The sequence below is a fragment of the Centroberyx gerrardi genome, chromosome 19, assembly GCF_048128805.1.
Source record: "Centroberyx gerrardi isolate f3 chromosome 19, fCenGer3.hap1.cur.20231027, whole genome shotgun sequence".
NCBI lineage: Eukaryota > Metazoa > Chordata > Actinopteri > Beryciformes > Berycidae > Centroberyx > Centroberyx gerrardi.
In genome coordinates this window covers 17,852,027-17,871,319 of record NC_136015.1, presented here as the reverse complement: position 1 = coordinate 17,871,319, position 19,293 = coordinate 17,852,027, and the positions used below count along the sequence as shown (strand labels likewise).

The window sequence follows — 19,293 nt, the reverse complement described above, 5'->3', positions numbered from 1 at the left end:
GTCCCTGTACTGTTTACACCGTAATCTGTCAATATGTCTCTGCAACAGTGTCACCATGACCAACTGCAGTTTATTTTTTGTACTTGGCAATTTTAAGGGATTCTGATTCTGATCTTTTATTATGTAGCATAGCACTAGCTAAAGCACACGGTAAGTATTAGCACAACTAATGAGCACCTTTTCTTAACATAAGCATACTTTTCACTGCATTATTGGTCCAAGGCATATGCACAGACCTATCTAGAAAAACAAAAATATTCTATTTACAAGGGTCAATTGACGGCGCCTTAGATCCAGGGGTGATAGTGACGAGGCAGGCCATTAAAAGGCAGCAGCGTTTAAAAGCTTACACGGAGACGGTGCGGCTTGGGGTTCCCCAGGGGCGCAGCGAATCAATATCAGCTCGACTTAGAAATCTGCTGTATAATCCTTGATCTCCAAGGCCATTTTGCTTTGCAGCCTGAAATTGGATACACCCTGACTGCACCCCCTCCCACCCCCGCTGAGTCGAGCCCGCCGCTCGTTCCACAAATAAGACATCCTGAAAAATTGATCTGGATGCATCCGTGGCGAGATTACGTCTAGGGCTAAAAGAGAGATATGACTTGCTCAAGGTAATTCATAAATGTGTGTGTGTATGTGTAGGAGGATCAGGACAGGGCCTGGTGAATGGGAAAACTCACTGGTAGTATTATCATAACTAGATCACTACTATCTGGAAGACTGCTGCAGCAAAGAGGCCAATATGTCAACACCTCTACAAATGCTACAGGCTACTAAAGGCATCCCATTGAAAGCACCATATATTATACACCACTGTATTACACTGTAAGGCACATACTGTACAGTGCAATTCAATAAACACAAATAGGGGAAATAAGTCATTTGTTTATTGGGTCTGTAGGCAACAATGACATTTTGTAAATGAATGAAAGGACACTCACCACTTAAAGAAGCCAATATGCTAGTACTCAGAAATGCATATCAATAGGGTACTATACTTAAATTACACGCTGCCTAGTGCGTGCGTAGTACTGGCTAAATACTTCTTCCAAGAAAATGTAATGCATACTTGCCTTTTCAGATCAATATAAGTCATAACATCCATCAGGCACCTACGCTGCAGCAGCTCATTAATTCAAATAATATAAAATACAACTGAATTGACATATTTGAACACATATTTTAGGACCTCTCAAATGTCTTGTTGCCTTGCGCTTTCTGGCAGGTAGAAAGACCACAAAATTTTAATTGTACAGACTATTCCCTATTCCTCTCTGACAAGGAAGCTATAGTACAGCAATAGCACTTGCTATTGCGCAGCAAGCAAAATGTAAAAAGTGAGATTTCTAGGACGGGTACAGTATATCTTTAGGTGGCTCTCTACTGCTAGTGTGGGCTGCCTGATTTTTGATTCCCACGGCGCAGTGTGTTGTTAGAGTGGCAGTGGTCGGACTCTCTGAGGCCGTTAAGCTCAGTGTTTTCCCCCTATTACCAGCGCCCAGCGGGGGGGGCGGACAGTTCCAGCGAGATGCGGTGCAGCGCGGCAGGGGTGGTCCCCAGACACCACAGATTCATACTTTCCACCTGACGCACAGGATAGAGAGAGAACAGAGAGCTGGCAATTACCAGGCTTCTGTCTATATATACTGCAATCCTGGCCAGCTCTGCTCCGCTCTACTCCACTGTGAAGACTGTCTCAGGGCCAAGCTGGAGGTAATGAAAGCAACACACTCCTAATGGTCTATTGATGTGTGTGTGTGTGTGAGTGTGTGCGTGTGTATGGGTTTGAGAGGACGAGAGAGAGAGAGAGAGAGAGAGAGAGAGAGAGAGAGTCAAAGAACAAAGGAAGTAAGATAGACTGTGAGGAATCATTCTGTTGGTGTGTTTTGTTTTACGTGTTGTGTGTGTGTGTGTGTGTGTGTGTGTCTGTGCTTGCGCAATGGGCAAAGTGTGCATCCGTGTCTGTAAACTAAATCACAGTGTCCACAAGCTGAGCAAAAACACCAGAAATAGACCAGAAGTGTGATCCAGAACGGCAGAGCACCATGTACTGTTCTACCGGCCAGGGAGAGAGAGAGAGAGAGAGAGAGAGAGAGAGACAGAGATGAGGTCAGCGAGACACAGGTGTGTTTCCACTGCCCTTCATCGTCACTGAAACACCAGCAGGCGATCCCTCTCACAAAAATACACTTACATACATAGAAAAAGAGACGCAAATAGACCCAGGTGAGGAAAAACACTGGCAACTCGGCCGCTGTCGCAGTTAGGTTTCACCAAATGGAAGGCAGCCCAGTCCGACTGATTGTCCACTTGCTGTGTGTGTAGGTGTGTTTCTGGTATTTTGTGTGTGTGTGTGTGTCCATGTGTCCCCTAGCTTGCTGGCAGGCAGTCGGATGAATGAATGGGCGTCCACTGCTGGAGGTCCGGTGGAGCTACAGAAATAACTCCTCTGACCACAGTGACCTCTGCTTGTTCCCACACAGCCTGCGTCCTGCTCTAATGGAGGCCCACGCTCTATTTTGGGGGTGGCTGTTAGATTTATCTCACTGCCCTCTGTGTCCTGGGACGGTGACAATGACGTGGCCGGGGTGTAACTGATGCCCGTGTTTTTCCTGCTTCCCTGACAAACACACACACACACACACACACACACACACAGACGCACAGAGGATGCAACATCAGTGGATTGTCAGAAGCACTCACACACACACACCGTCTCTAAGACAAATGCAAGTACACAGACAAACGCATGCATGTTTATACACACATAAACGCTCTCTCTCGCTCTAATACAGACACACTCACTAACATAGATACATACGTGCACACACACACACACACACACACACACACACACACACAGGATACAAACAGCGTTGAGGTCAATTCTGGGCTGTCCACCAAACATATACAAAAACACACACTGACACCATATAATCCTTAGCTTAAAAGTACAGACTTTAAAGGGTGTAAAAAAGAAAAAAAGCTTTAATTTATCACATGCACGTGTTTTGATACTCCCTAACCTAATGAACGGTGTGGGTGAGAGAGAGGAGTCGAGCAGTGAACCACAGAAAGCACATCTGCTGAATTGCTCGCATACCACAGAGGCCTTGGACCATGATTATCCTCCTCAGCAAACTTAATCTTCATTCTACGGGACAGGCAGTGGCCGAAGGGCTATGAGCTCAGTGACCTACTGTATCTGCTGAGAGGCTGAATATTATTCTTTTGTAAGCTATTGTCTGAAAAGAGATGCATTGCCTTAGGCCATGCATTAGATTAAGTAGATCGACGCCTGAAACCTGGAATTTAGAGATCCATGAAGATAGCATGCACATCACAAGACTTGGCTCATAACAGCGGTGCTGGGAGCAGTCCGAACTAGAAAGAGGTAAAGAAAAAGGTGAAAAAAATGTTTTTGTCTATTGACCTTGCAGTAGCTGAGAGGTTAGTGAAGCGTTCTCATGACTGTGAAGTTGCCTGTCTGAATCTTGAGCTGGCTGGGAGAAACTACATGAGGAAAATGAATAAGAAATGCTCACCCATCTCTTACTGTTCAGGTGTCCTTAAAGGATAACACTGGTGTTTTTTTAATGCATTGCTTACCGTCAACAAATCCTATGAAAATCAGCAATGATTTTGTTTTGCCAACAAGTCTCGTCCATGTAGCCGGTGCCCAATGCAGCCATGTCCCAGCAGCCATAGAACTCCATTGTATTAAAAAAACTATTAAAAACATGTCAAAGAGCCATGCCGTTGCTCTGGGCAGCATATTTCATCATCACGATGCACCGGGCCAGCCGACTTTTTCCTCAAACAACTTAATAAGCCGGCTGTAAACACGTTTGCGATCTCAGGAAAGTAGTTCCGTAGCACCGAAAATAGTCCCCGGCGTAATGAAGAATTTGTTCCCCTTTGAATTTGATTTGGTAATAACTACAACAGCCTGACTTTTTGTGGTAACAGTTAGCGATTTTTAAAATTGAAACTATGTCTTTGTGAGCTGTATTTCAAGATTTTTAGCTTACAATTGGAGCCAATGCCTTCCGGGTTGACGGCTAAAAACGGTACGTGGGAAGTCAGAAAGTAACGGGAGTAGAGCAAACGCATTGTTGATTTTGTTATTTTCATAGGATTTGTTGACGGTAAGCAAAGCATTAAAAAACACCGGCCTTATCCTTTAAGCAAGACCATGAACCGCAATTGGTCCAGTGGAACTGCTAAGTAGCCAACTGTGTCTTTACTGGGCAGCTCCCAAGTGTGAACATGTATAACAGAATGAAGTAGGGCTTTTCCGAACAATAACTTGACTGATAAGGTAAGAATTTAACCTTTTTTGCAGAGGGTATTTTTTGCCCCCTTGATATGATTTTTAGGGGTGTGTTGGTCCTTTTCGGGGGCCAATTTTATAGAACTATGAAATAATACGTTTGCATTGCATATTGGCAAATCAATTTGTAACAATTGGTAAGATTTGTTTTATTTGAAATCATAATATACCAAAAACATCCCACTTTCCCAGTTTCCCACTGCTGGAAACTCGCAGTAGGCCTTACAGAAGAGGATGGTGTTGTTTTCCCCTCTCTGTCCTCAACCAGTCCATCTTGAACCCCTCGATTTTTTAGTTTTTTACAATAATGTTTTTTTTAATTTGTTGACGCAGTGGTTGCATGCACAGTTGTTTTCTGATCAAAAACTGCTCCATGTTTTTCGCTCAGAAGACACTTTTATAGAATTGCCCAATCATAGGCTCCCACAAACCAACTACAGTGGCCCATAAGGGACAGTAGGCCCATTCACGCGTGAACATTTTACAACTCAACGAATAAAATGTGACCAGGGTGAAATGCAAAAAAAGGGTTCTCCTAATTATTAGGGGGATTTTTTGCCCCCTTACTTATAAATTCATGAACATTTTATAAAATTTCAAGGGCATTCTTGCCCCAAGCCCCCGTTAATTTCTGACCCTGCTGCTCAGTGCTCCTCTGCCTCAAGGGATAAATAATGATTTGAAAAGAAAAGAAGATTTGCCATGTGCAACAAACGCAACCCTCCTCATACAAAATGAATAAATCCACAGTCCAACTGAGAAAAAAGTGCAGGCTGAACACAGGTCAAAGAAAGAACAGGGAAAAATCTTACTGTGTATTTTGTGATATTGTATCATATACTTCATAAGTAACAGCAGCCTTAGGTGCTTATTTTGCTCGCACTAATATTGTGTGCACCGAACTGTATCCAGTAACATAGCTGAGCGCTAGGGAGGGATGAGCAGGAATGTGTGCGATGCATGGAATAGGGAGCGGAGAGGGAGAGACAGGCAGCGGAGAGGAAGGGAGGACGTGCAGAGAGAGCGAGGGATGAAAGACAGAGGGGGGCCGGGAACGATAAGAGAGAGGGAGGGACGGGTGAGAGAGGGAGCGAGAGCAAGGACAACAAAAGAGAAAGGAGAGGTGCGTGAGCGGGGCGAGAGAGAGAGAGAGAGAGAGAGAGAGAAAGATAGAGGAGGATGGATGCGGTGGACAGCTGGGCCGGGGTCGCCGGGGTCAAGCTCAGGAAACAGTCACACAGTCAATGTCATCCTTTCATCTCCTCTGCCGCAGACGAAGCGGCCCAAACTTTACTCAAATTTAACCTTCCAAAAGCACGGGGCGCCTCCCAACTTTCACTCCTCTCTCCTCCGCTCGCTCCACTCCTTCCCTATTCCGCCCCTCACCTTCCTCCCCTTCTCTGCCCTTTTCCATCTGTTCTTTTTCATCTGCCTCTCTTATTCCTGTCACATTTTCTCTGCTCCCAATCTACTTCTTTCCATCACACTCCCACTCTACTTCTCTCTATTACTCTCTCCCTCTCTCTCTCTCCATGTATCTTCTTCTCTCGGTATCTCTCGTTCTCCCTCTCTCTCTCTCTCTCTCTCCCTCTCTCTCTCTCTCCATATTAGATGTGGTTGAGTGGAGAGCAAAGTCAATCGTTCCTGCCTAAACCCCTCCAGGAGCCAGAACTCCTCTCCTCTGCCTAAACAAACTTTGAAGCCAATCAAAGGGCTTATATTATTTTCTGTGGAAGGGGACTGCAGCAGGTGAATACTTTATATTTCAGTGACAGATCCACTCCAGAGCGGCTCCTCTCTCCTCCTCCTCTCCGCGCTAACCGTCGGCACGGCTTCGCCTGTGATTGATACAGTTCAGTGGCAAAACAAACAAAGCGTGACAAATCCAGATTATTGTCTGTGGGCGAGATAAGGTTATAATGAGAAAGTGCATCGGGGGAAATTGATCCTTTTTTCAGGAAGCTGTCTGATTTACTGGGGATGCCAATAATAACTTCCTGTGTGTCCCGGCTCTAATGGGAGACGGGCGGAGCCAGGGGGGGATGCGGGTGGGGGGGATGCGGGTGGGGGGGATGCGGGTGGGGGGGAGGGGGGGGTGTCACCCTACGAGGACGGATTTCATTAAGATGCAATATCTTGAAAAGTGCATTTGAAAGGAAGCTTTGGTGGATAATTCTTATCCGCTGCACTGTATATTGAAAAGCTGTCTGATTGGGAAATAATGTGATTGCGATTGCGGAGAGACAGAGAGATATCTAGCTTACACTGGGTGACAGTCCATCTCCGCAAGATGAACAGCAGTAAATGAATTCTCAATACATCACGGATCTGACCTTTTGTTTCTGTCAAAAAATGCGGAACGGAGGCATTATATATAAACAAATCACACATCAGCACTTAACAAGGCACATCCAGCGCCCACACACAGGTGCGTCGTGGGAAAAAAAAAAAACGTGTCTCGGGCGCACTTGGAGAGGCAGCCGTGTCTGAGACACGCTGACAGCCAAGCCACCAACCTACTTGGCTGCATGTTACATCTACACGCCATAGGGGAGAGAAACGGGCCCGCCGACAGACCAGCTATTAGCCAGGGGAATGTGGGAGGGATTGCGGAAATTAACATGGATTACTCAAGTATGACTGACAGTTTCAGAAGGGCTTTTTGTGACTTACCAAGTGATTTGGGACTTGCCTTAATTCAGCGAGGGACGTTTTAATACCGTGGGCTGTCTCGGCTATCTTGGCGCGGTTGCCTTGGTGAGGACGCCGACAGGGAGGGAATCTTTTCTGCAACGGCACCCCTACTCTCCCTCACCCTCAGGGGCACAAGCCTCGCGCTCTGCAAGTAATGATGGGATGTGTAGTTGGGCCAGCACTTGGGGTTAGAGACTGTCTCTTGGTCTATGCTGTGTTTTGGTGGAGGGAGGCGTGCCAAAGGGTGGCCCCCATGAACTCCACCTGGCATCAGCCTGAGAGCTGCGGTGGTTCCACAAAAGCCTGGGTGTCATCTGGATCCCTGGCGGATCAGGGAAGTAAATCAGAAAACTGGGAACTGGGCCGGGATTTTCCGAATGTAATCGCATTCATATGTGGGGGCGCTTTACATGGGAAAAGCAACGCTGCTGCCCACAAGTCCCCATGAGGAACATGGCTTTTACTGTAGGCCTCACTGAAATGTTTACGCATAGATAAAGTACTTTGGAGGGAGAGAGAGAGAGAGAGAGAGAGAGAGAGAGAGAGAGAGAGAGAGAGAGAAGACAGAGACAGACATTGCGGTTTGCAAGGAAATAGTGAAAACAGACAAAGTAAGAGAGAGAGCGAGAGTAAGAGACGGCGGAGCACTGCGAAAAAAAAGAAGCAGGAAAGCTCGTACATATTGCATGTTTCCGTTTGGTTCCATCTCCCAGGGCCACTGCGGCTGCTTCCTGATGTGGTTTTCATTATTTATCCAGCATCTATTGGACAATTGGAGCCGACTTTCAGCTCTGCTGCCATATTGGCAGAGGCAGAAGACAGCGAGCAACAACAAAGGAAGTGAAAGGGAAGAAGCTGCGATGTTACAAAATACTCCACATTCAATCTGGTCTGAATCTCTGTTAGTACAGCTAGGCATTCATGAGGATGCTAGATTCATCATAGGCTGGTGCTGTCATTTGGCAAAGCTCCACACTGCTTTTATCTACCCCTTCTGAAAACACACATACACACACCTTCCTTCCTTGTTTATTTAGCTGTTGTTTGATTGTTGACTATGAAATCAAATTAAATCGAGCAAAGAACAGCGATGCGACTGAGCAGCACTGAACATACAGTGTATCAAATGTTATCAATTTCCTTCCTGCCACTGCTGACACACAATATGGCTTGTACATGAGATTACTCACCTGCCAAAACCAAACAATGGCTAATGTATCTCCGGCTCACATTACATTTACCATAGGGCGTCAGCTCTAAGCTGTTTTAATGCATTGTGGGACAAAGGGCCTTAATCAGCTAGGCACAGTGCAGCCAGCGGATTAAATCACTTTTTATCAGCGCCTCCTTTGACTTTCCCAATGCTCAGGGTTGCGGTGTAAATCATAATGCATCCCTGTTGGGCTCACTTCAATATGGTTTATTGCTTTAGTCACATTTCATAAATTCTATTTATTTCATGTACTGAGTAGATCCACAGCCACTGAAGGACTAGGATGTCTCTTTTTTCTTAACTATAACTACAAACCCATTTCTCTGAAAGAACGTGATAAAATAATTTATTTCATTTGTGTGTGTGTGTGTGTGCAAGTGCATATGTGCATTCGTGTATATGTATGTGTGTATGTGTGTGCGCTTGTATGTCTGCATGTGCCTGTGTGTGCGCGTACAAACGCATACAGTATATGCGTGTATGTGCGTGTGCATGTGAGTATGCATAAGTGTCTGACCATGTCCATCTGTGTGTGTGTGTGTGTGTGTATTTGGGCGTACGCGTATGAGTGTGTCCACCTGTGCGTGTGTGTGTGCATGTGCACAACGGAGAACAGCGGCAGGGAGAGCGGTTGCCGCATTGCACAGAATATCTAAACAGCTGTAGTGCTCCATCAGGGCTATCGATCATGTCCCTGTCTCTGAATCAGAATCAGACATGGGCAGAGCAGAGCAGAGCGGAGCGGGCGGAGCGGGCCTCGGCGACTGGCTTGTTAGACGACTGCTACCCACGTCTCATATAAACCAGGCCTCAGCAAACAAACCTGACCTGGATAGCTGATTAGATCCATCCACATGGGAGTGTCGTGCTACTTATTTGTGTACAACTTGTTGGATTATACGTATATAAGTACTCAATTCAAGTTCTGTGCCAGTCCTTTTTCCACAGGGGCGTGTTTTACTGCTTATGAGAAAATATAAAAAAGTGTTTTGCCTAAAAGTCACGTGCAGCAGTTACTATACTATGTAGCTATTACTTGTTACTTGTGTTACAGTAATCAAGGGTGTCTGATAGCTACAATTATGGGTGGGACACTGTGATGTAATCCGAATACTTATCGCCGCTGTCAGGTGGAAACCATGTAACTCCAATTCTACGGATTTGATTTTAACTTCAATTGAAGGATCACATGTTCCTCTACAGAATGAGAAATTTCTACAACCCTTGGACTGATGAAACCCATTCAAAACCATTTGGATAAACTCAAAAATGCAAAAGTTGACATTTTGGAGATACAACGGTTTTCACCCACCGGCGACGATATACAATGACAGATACTTCAAATATGTGCCAAGTCTGTTTGAGTAATAACACATACATCAAACTGTTTATCGTCTCAATATCATATGTAATCACCTGGAAATTACATATGATTTCATTAAAAATTCAACAGCAAGTACAGTGAAGTATGCTGTTTAAGTGTCCCTGCCATCTGTTATCATCTCCCCATACTGTACATCATCTCCATATCACATGTAAGCACAGGGAACTTAGATGTGATTACATTCAAATTTAAACGGGAAGTGTATGGAAGCCGTCTACGGTGCCATTAGCTGCCATCTGTTAGCGTCTCCCCCAACCCTCTGTATGCCCCTCCTCTCTGTGTCCTTGCGTTATCTGCGTTAAGTCAACGTGAACTTCCTGTCCATATGGTGACTTCCTTTTGGTTTATTTTCCTGTGGTCAGTTGAATTTAACAGATGACCTGGCACCTGACGTCCGGATATTTACTTCCTGGTACGGGACAGCGGGGTGACAACTCAATATCCTTTTGTATTGCCACTGGACACACCTGAGTAGGAGAGGGCAGCTATAACCAGAGACACCCCCCCTCGGCCCCCCATCCCCCTACACACACACACACACACCTCCCGACGCAGTGTGATTGAGTGGCTAAGCTCGCAGTGCAGAGGCCTGTCAGATATGGGCTACAGGGGATTGTGGAGCAAGCTCGGTACATTGAGAAGAGTGTGTGCATGTGTGTGTGTGTGTGTGTATGTGTAGGCGTAGTGTGTGCAACTACAAGTCTGTGTGTGTATGTTTCAAACGCTAAATGGCGGAGAAAGGGATCTCATTAGCATTATATGGATGTTGACATTGCTTTCAGGTCAAAGCTAGTGGTGCATGACTATATTTGCGCTTGTGTGGGGTGTTTGTGTGCGTGTGTGTGTGTGTGTGTGTGTGTGTGTTTGTGTGTGCATGTGCATGCGCTTGTGTGACAGTCATGACTACACTGTGTGAGCCTTGACACATTGCTCATACCCGTACACAAGAACACAGACACACACACACACACATACACACACACACACACACACACACACTCCTGCTGTGCTGTGTGTGGCGGGGCCCCCTGGGGGGTGCCGCTGAGCTGTCAAAGCAGGATGGATGAAGAAGCTGCCCTGCATAGCAACGGGCTCTGGGGAAATACCACCAACATGACACACACACACACGCACACACACACACACACCAACATAAACAGTCACCACACAAACACATACATACACACACTTACAGTATAAACGCATATATAGATATATAGATATATATATAAACATGCATGCATGAGCACACACACACACAGACAAACACAAACACACAAATGCAGTGAGCACACATACAGACACATATATTAACACATACGCTCGCATACACACACATACAGAGCTATATGATATGCTGCCTCTGTGAGGGGCTCGCCGAGGCTCTGGGGTCCTCCGCACAGGAACATCTGAGTTTGATAATTCAGGAATGTCCAGAGATCTCTGTTTAGTAGAGAGCAAGTCAACATGGACAATGTCAGAGAGGGGAAAGATTAAAAAAAAAAGGTGCTTCCTCAACCCCTCCTCCCCTTCCCTATGGACTGAAAACTATGGTGCGAAGTAGAAAAGCAATAACAGAATGAGTCAGTATTCATCAATTGAACCAACATCTGAGAGGGAGAGCATATCAGAATCAGAACCAGAGCCAGAATCAGAAACACTTTGTTCACCGAAGTACAATAAATGTAGACTTAAAGGAATTTATTATGGTGGTGCATCGCCTCAGATCACCAACGGCAACAACGACACGAGCAGCCGCAACAACAACAGCCGGTCTTGTGGGTGCTTTCAGGCACAGTGCAATAAACAGGGAGATTTCGCGAACCTTTGAGAATGGACCACAGTATAGTACGCGACCAGAGAAGACCTTGTAAACCTAACCGTTCTTAATTCCGGGGACAGATTTCATAGATCATGGCAGTAAATCTCCTTGCCTGGCACCAGCCTGAACAATCCATTAACAATAATAAGGCCTGAGCGGCTGGGAGATGGACCCTTAAAGGGGAAGGTCAGCCTGATATTACCGCTTTAAAGGTTTCCTATTACGGCTCAACTTCAATATAACCACCCACCTCGCCTTTAATGGCTGCTGGCTATGCAGTGGCTGAGCGAATATGGAGATTCTAAATCCAGTCTCTCTGCTGTATTACTGGATAGTGCGGAGCGATTTATGGGCCCGCTTCTGTCCCGGCGGACAGAGGTGTGAGTATTGTTAATAAAAGTGCCAGAGGGGTGAAGGAGATCTCCTCGGTATCGCCCTCTCTGGCCTGCAGCTCCTGTTGGGACGCACACGAGGCTTCCAGCTCCGCAGCACCTGGCCCCAAAACTGCTGAGGCAGCGCTTTTTTTTTCCCCTCTCTGGTAGACTCCCGCCCTCCTGGCCTTTCCCTCCGTCTCTTTCTTTGATACCCTCAGTCTCCTACCCTCTCCCTTTTCTCTCTAAAGCTTTGCCTCTTTGGGTTTTCAACTTGTGGCTCTGTAGCTGTCGCTTTGGACACTGAATAAAAGACAAATTTCTGCGTTAGCACAGAATGAGGTACAATCATGTCTCTAAATCTCTGTCTCCATTTTCTGACATTCGTTCTTTCACCCTCTTTTCCCTGTCTCTGTTCTCTCCTTGGCCAGCTTTTTCCACTGACTGGGGTGACTGCAGGAGAGGGAGATAGGAAGGAGAGAGGACACAGCGAGAGAGAGAGAGAGCAAGAGAGGAAAGAGGGGAGAGTGCAAGCTCTTAAGTAGATTGCAAAGAACAGCACAGAGGCATGAGTGTGAATATTAAGAGGGTTTCCTCCTGCCCGAGAAGTTCCAGCCTGTAGCAGCACCACCACAGAGAGAGAGAGAGAGAGAGAGAGAGAGAGAGAGAGAGAGAGAGAGAAAGAGAGAGACCTATAGAAACGTCAGCTATTCAGCCATAGCCACGCCAGCTAGCTTCAGGTGTCAGAAACAACGTTGTACACAATCTATCAAGCTGTCCAGCGAATCTGAGACAAATAATTACCATAATTGAATCAGAAAGGAGGTTCCTCTGTCGAAAAAGTGATGATTTTCCAAGAAAGAAAGAAAGAAAGAAAGAAAGAAAGAAAGAAAAGAGGTGACGCGAGATGAATGCAGAGCAGAGAGGAAAGACTCACCTGGAATGCCTGGCGGGGTTTTCAGGTATTTTCCATTGAAATGCTGTATCACTACTTCACATTTCTCTGTGGACTCCATCCTGCAACAAAAGGCCATACAAAGGGTTTCATTCAAAAATACTTCTATTACTATCAGTTTTTAGCAAAATAATGTCAGCTGAAATTCACCACTCACATTCACCACACCATTTTGAGACATTAGCATAATTTCAACATTGTTTGTAATGTACACTGCATTTTACGTTGTGTGCCACCGGGACAGATCTTGTGGGAAATGCATTGCTTTACGGCACAACAGGAGATTGCTTTATGGCACGAAACAGGAAGATGGTCACTTTTCTCCCAACGCAAACTGGGCAAGCTGCAACATCCTCTTTGCAACGGGAAGGGGTTTGTGGGAAATGTGGTCTTCATTTTGAGAAACACTAAAACTAACAGTAACATTGGTGTGAGATAGAGGCTACCAATCCTCTGGACCATGGTGTCATTTATTTACGGTATATACACCAAGGAATCGCAATTAATTTGATGCGTATATACTGTATGGATGTTTAAAAATAATGCACGTAACACTTTTAACACACTTTTTAACACTTTTTTCATACGGAAAATACATTTCTCCCGGAAACTTTTTTGCTTTCATGTCAGCAGTAATTAAATAAACAGCAGGCATCACTTCCATTTCCATTGGTGGGTTGTGAAAGGAAACCCTTCACACGGAGCATGAGGTTAATACCAGTGATGACAAATTCACCGCATTAATGAGTCACCCACCAAACCGCGTCCTTCTGGTTTATATACAAATTGTTAATTCAGGAAAGTCCAGCACAACTATCCATAGTCTGTCTATCTGCTAGAGAGAGGAAGGTCATTGTGAGTGTGAGTCAGATGTTCGACTTCATGATGAAATTCAGGCTATGCTGAGAGAGAGTTATTATGCAGCCTCCCCCGGCCTAATAGAAAAGACAGAGGAAAGAGAAAGAGAGCGAGAGAGTGAGAGAGCGAGAGAGTGAGAGAGGAGGGGGTGGGGGGGGGTTGGCGAGAGGATGAAAGATGTAGGGTGCTATATAGAGATAAGATAGATCAAGACAGAGAAAAAAGACAAAACGAACGGAGATGAGAAGGTAGGAGACAAAGTAAAAATGACACACGAAGAAGAAAAGAGGGAGAGAGTATAGGCAAAAAGAGTGAGTGAGCGAGAGAGAGAAGGACAGAGGAAGCGAGAGATAAAAAGAAGGAAAGACAAAGGGAGAGACTGTGAAGGGAGTGAGTGAGCGAGAGAGAAGGGGAGAAGGAAACAGAGAAGGAGAGGGTCAAGAGAATGAGAGAAAGAGAAGGAAAGAGAGAGAGAGAGAAAGAGAGAGAGAGAGAGGGAGAGAGAGAGAGAGCAGTCGCAGATAGGAAGCTGGTGGGAGTGTGACTGACTCATCTCCCCATTTCCAGCCGTGAGATCAAACCTTGTCTTTAGGCCAGCGCCGATGAGCTGAACAGCGGGACGGCTCTGATCTCTCACATCACAAGCACACACACAGCTAATGCCCATACACACGACACATCGAGAGACACATACATACATCGCCCCACACACACACACACACACACACACACACAGACACACACACACACACACACGGCCACACAAATACACAGAATCTTTCATCCTTCTGCTGTGTTGCGAGGAGAAACTTACACTCCATCAGCCAACCTAATTCTAATTCCTAACTTTTAACCATACACACGACACATAAGCGACACACACACACACACACACACACACACACTAACACTACTAACTTCAAATCATTCCCCTGATCTTAAATGCCACCCTATATTAACTTTAACCCCTCAACCCCTTAGCATACTGTAACTGTAGATATAATGTTAACCTTCTCCTAATTTCTAACCTTAAAAATAGCTTTATTCCCAATAACTCAGTAAATACTGACTACTTTTCTGTGTTTTTTGATTATTGAGGGGTCATCTGGACTGTAAAAGTGATTAAAAACATTGATCACGGCGTATTCTAGATCATGTAAGGACTATGATATATTTTTTTCTATGTATAAGGATATTACTTTATGTCAAACAGCTGAACTGTGTTAAATTACAATACGATATTGACAAAACAGATCACACACACGTAAACGTATGCATGAATACGCGCATAGTGTACATGCCACACCATGCAGATTCTCTAAGGCATAATGCACAAAGGACTCATATTAAAATGTGACAGTTTTTAAATGCAGGCTTGAGCGATTGCTATGCTTTTATGGTAATATGCTGTTGGAATGTGCAGAATTCATTGCTTTCCAGATTTTCATGCTTTATTCGCTCTCACCTCCTGGAACACTCATATCATTCTGTCAGCCTCTCGCTCCTCTGTCCTCTGTCTCTCATCCTTCTCCTATCTCTACTTTCACCGTTCTTTTTTTTTTTTTTTTTCACCATCTCTTCTTTATCGCTGTCTCCGTCCCATCCATCTTACTCCCAAGCCCGTCTCCACCTCTTCTTTTTGACGTCTCTCTCTCATTCCTCTCCGTCTTTCATCCTTGGTTATTTCCTCCATCTTTCACCGTTACCCTGACTCTCTCTCTCTCTCTCCCCCCGCTCATCTCTCTCTCTCTCTCACTTTTTTCCTCGCCCTCTGTTCCTTCCCTCTGTCTTCCCTTCTCTCTCTCTCTCCATCCTTTTGTTCCTCTGCTCTGCCTCACCGTTATCTGCCACCAACATCTTTCTCTCTTTCTCTCTCTCCCTACCTCTGTCTTTCGAATATGTAATCTCTCGCACTTCCACCCATCATCTATCTCTCTTTGACCCCGTATCCAACCCCCTCTCTCTCTTTCTCTCTCTTTCTCTCCCCACTGTTCGGGGAGGCTTAAACTGAGCAGTATGTGGGTCAGCTCCTTGTGTCTCACATTGTGCCAGTGTGAGTCAACTGATCTCTTTTCACGATGACTGGCCTTAAACGCATCGCTGCGGCCGAATGACACACACACACTGTACATATACGCACATATACAGCGTGTTTATGTGCACATGCCGTCTGTATGCATGCATGCACACACACGGATACGCACCACATTCTGGCACACACACACACACACTTGTACTCTAACACAATTATACAAACATGCGACTAAACCTTCCCTCGTGCCTTCACAATAGCAAGTGGCCCAGTGGCACAGAGAGGATCTGGATGGAGCAGAACTAACCTCTCTCTCTCTCTCTCTCTTTCTTTGTCTCTCTCACTCTTTTTTTATCTCCCTCTCTCTCTCTCTGGCTCTCTTTCACTCCTCTCCAAATCCCAACAACTCAGTACACACTCCACTAAGTGCTTGTGAAATGATGATTTAGGTGGCAGAATGCGTTTGCTGTGCATTGCATTATCAACACAAATGCTGTTGTGAGACGGTAGATTGGATGTGTTTGTTGTCCATCTTAAAAAGGGGCTGGGAATTAGGGCGAATCCATCACCCTCTTCCTGAATTGCATGTGATTCTGTGACTGGAAGTGTTTATGCTTAGCCTCTCTCCCTCTTTCCCAGCGCTCTTTATCCATCTTTCTCACACCCCCTCTGGCTATTTGCTGTTTTGCCTTCTCCCCGATGCCTTCCTCCCCTTCACTCTTTTCAGCATTCGGGCAGGCAGATAGACAGACAACAGGCAGGTAGGCAGACGGGAAATAAATAAGGCAGGCAGGCAGTCATCTAGGTGGACAGGCAGCTCGGCAGGCGGTCTGTTAGCTAACCAGTCAGTAAGCCTGCCAGCCAGCCAGCCGGCCAGGTAGGCAGTGAGGCAGGCTGGCCTTTCTCTGTGTGCTGCTGGTTAATGGCATCAGGTGCTGCTGTCTGCAATGATTAGTGCTGGGGTTGGAGTAATGGGCTCTGATAACAGTAATGGATCGGCCCACAAACACTTAGCTCAGTTTACTCTCTCTAATGCCCCTCATGGCCCGACCCTGAGCAGCTGTCTGTCTGTCAGTCTGTCTGTCCGTCTGTCTGTTGACACAGCTACGGAGAATCCTACAGCTCAGAAAAAAACATGGCTCTTTCGTTTTCTTTGTTTGTCTGAGTCTCTCTCTGGCTGCCTGCTCCTTTCTCTCACCTTCTCTCTTTCTGTTATCAATCAACACCCCCAGCCCCCTCCCTTTATTTCTCCTCCTCTCTCCTACACAAACAAACACACATTCTGTGCCTCTCAATTTTTTTGTTTTCTCTCTATCAACCTTCAAGTCTCCCTCGCTCACTTCTCACAATCTCTTCCACCCACGCTTCCTCTTCCTGCCCTCCATCCCTCAGTCAAATTCAAATTCAAATGAGCTTTATTGGTATGTAATACAAAAGAACTTATTGCCAAAGCTGCATATATAAATCAAAATGATAATGGCAGTACTAACAATAAAAGTAGTACAATTAACAAATCATTCCATTACCAAATAATCATTAAAACAATGCATCTAATGACAATGGTTTACCTGTCAACTATGACAGGTAAAGACATACTGTATCCAGCAGCTAATGTGGCATACTCACTTTTCCCCCCAAAAATATCCTGTATTTTACCACTTAGGGGAAGATTTTCAAAATTGTGGTGAAATTTGGGAAAGTATCTTTCTCCATCTCACACCGCTCTCCCCTTTCTCTTTTAATAACCTCTATGATTAGTTCTATCTTTTTCCCTGGCCATTGTTTCACACTCCTGTCCCTCTCTCCCTCACTGTCTCTCTCTCTCTCTCTTTCTCTCTCTCTCCATCATGTCTTCTCTTCCTCCCACTGAGGGCTGATTGAACAGGTGGCCTGTGGCAGGTTGTTGCTGTGCTCTGCTTGTTGGTCTGCAGGAGGCTGCCTGTCTGTCTGTGTGTGTGTCTGGTTGTGACTGGGCGTATAGGCATGTGTACACGCGGGTTTGTGTGTGCGCCTGTGCACGAGTGTGTATCCACAGGTGTGTAGGCATGTGCACAGGCCTGTATGCGTGTGTATATGTGTGCATATGCTCATGTTTGTGCGTGAGTGCCTGTTTGTGTGTGTGTGTTTGTCTGTTTTGTGCCTGTCTGTCCTGCTCTAACCCCCGGTAATAGAGCAGGGAATAGGAGGGGAGTTCAGCCAGAGCAGGTGATTAAGAAAAATCCCTGCAAGATGGCGGTGCAGTGGCCGTCAGTGGCCTCCACTGGGTAAACAGGGGAGGAATGTGGGGAGAGGAATGAGAGCCTGGTGGCTGCTGGCGAGGACAAGGACAGACGAGTTTATGACTTTGGGGGATTAACAAGCTAAAGTGGAAAGTTTTCTAAGTAAAAACAGTTCAGTGATAGGCTTGGCACTGGGAATAAAGTAGGAGGGCATATACTGTATGGGCAAGGGTGTAAATGCATCCATGCACAGGTATGTGAGCACACACGAACACAAACACACATACACACTCAAATGCAAAGGCACAAGCATACACAAAGACAAACTCAGCCACAGGCAGACACACTGTCAAAGAAGCTTGGCAAAGAAACAAATCACCATTAAAGTTTCCACTGCCTGGAGGCAGGATTCATCTGACAAGTGTCTTTTTAGAGGAGCGAGTGTGTGTACGTGTGGGCGCATATGTGAGTAGAGGCGCCTGTGCATGAGCCTGTGTGACTACATATGTACACCAGTCCATGTGCTTGTGTGCGTGTGCATGTGTGCACTTGAGTGTGTGTACACGTGAGTGTGCACTGCTAACATGGATCAAGCAGCATTTACAAATAATTCTTGGTGTTTTTTTCGGCCTACATGGAGTACCAGATGGGCAGGGACACCTAAGTAGGCTAAAGCAAACCACAAAAAATAACTGGAAATAATATTTGACCCAGGTCTAGTGTGTGGGCACATCTACAGCCATGACTCAAACTGATAGGTAATGCTTTGATAGGCAGCAGGGTAACATAGTGAGTAGGAAGACTGTTTCAACTAAAGATAATTATTATCAGTATTATCAATATATACCTGGCAAAGCCGACCCCTCTGCTGACCCCGTTGGCGTCCCTCAGTATCCGCGTGGAGATGACGTGTCCGAGGGGCTTCAGCATGTTCTCCAGCTCCTGCTCGTCCATGGACACCGGCAGGTTGGAGATGTACAGGTTGGTGGGATCCTGCTCCTGTTGCTGTAGGCCGGGAGGTGGGAAGGGAGCGGGAGAGAGAGACAGAGAGAGGGTGGGTGGTTGGGTTGAGGGGAGAAGAAGAGAGAGAAGAGGAGACTGTGTGAGAAATAATGTATCACCGTCAGACATAGGAATTGTGAAATATGCATCAGCTCCGTGTCGTGAGCCATCACGCAACACACAGCAAAGCTGTCAACAACACAACCAAACTCTGGCTGAACTTGCATGACGTTTGGCCTCACTGACACTCGCACGCATTCATCTGCTCACATGCAATATGGATAAGTCAATATTTGACTGTCCGTCTGTCTGTATGTGTGTGTGCGTGCGTGCGTGTGTGGGAGAGAGAGAGAGAGAGAGGGAGAGAGAGAGTGAATGGGCGACATTATGGATTTGCGTGAGTGGTA

General features: G+C 45.8%; 1 protein-coding gene across 1 annotated transcript in view; it reads right to left on the bottom strand.

The window, feature by feature from the left end:
- LOC139920802 (RNA-binding motif, single-stranded-interacting protein 3) overlaps window positions 1–19,293 on the bottom strand; it is a 186,303-nt gene that overhangs the window by 50,774 nt on the left and 116,236 nt on the right. Inside the window, exons 5-6 of the mRNA XM_078290293.1 lie at window positions 18,732–18,889; window positions 12,758–12,837 (exon numbers count right to left, since the gene is read on the bottom strand). Coding sequence (XP_078146419.1) covers window positions 12,758–12,837; window positions 18,732–18,889 — 238 coding nt within the window. The remainder of the gene's footprint in view (window positions 1–12,757; window positions 12,838–18,731; window positions 18,890–19,293) is intronic.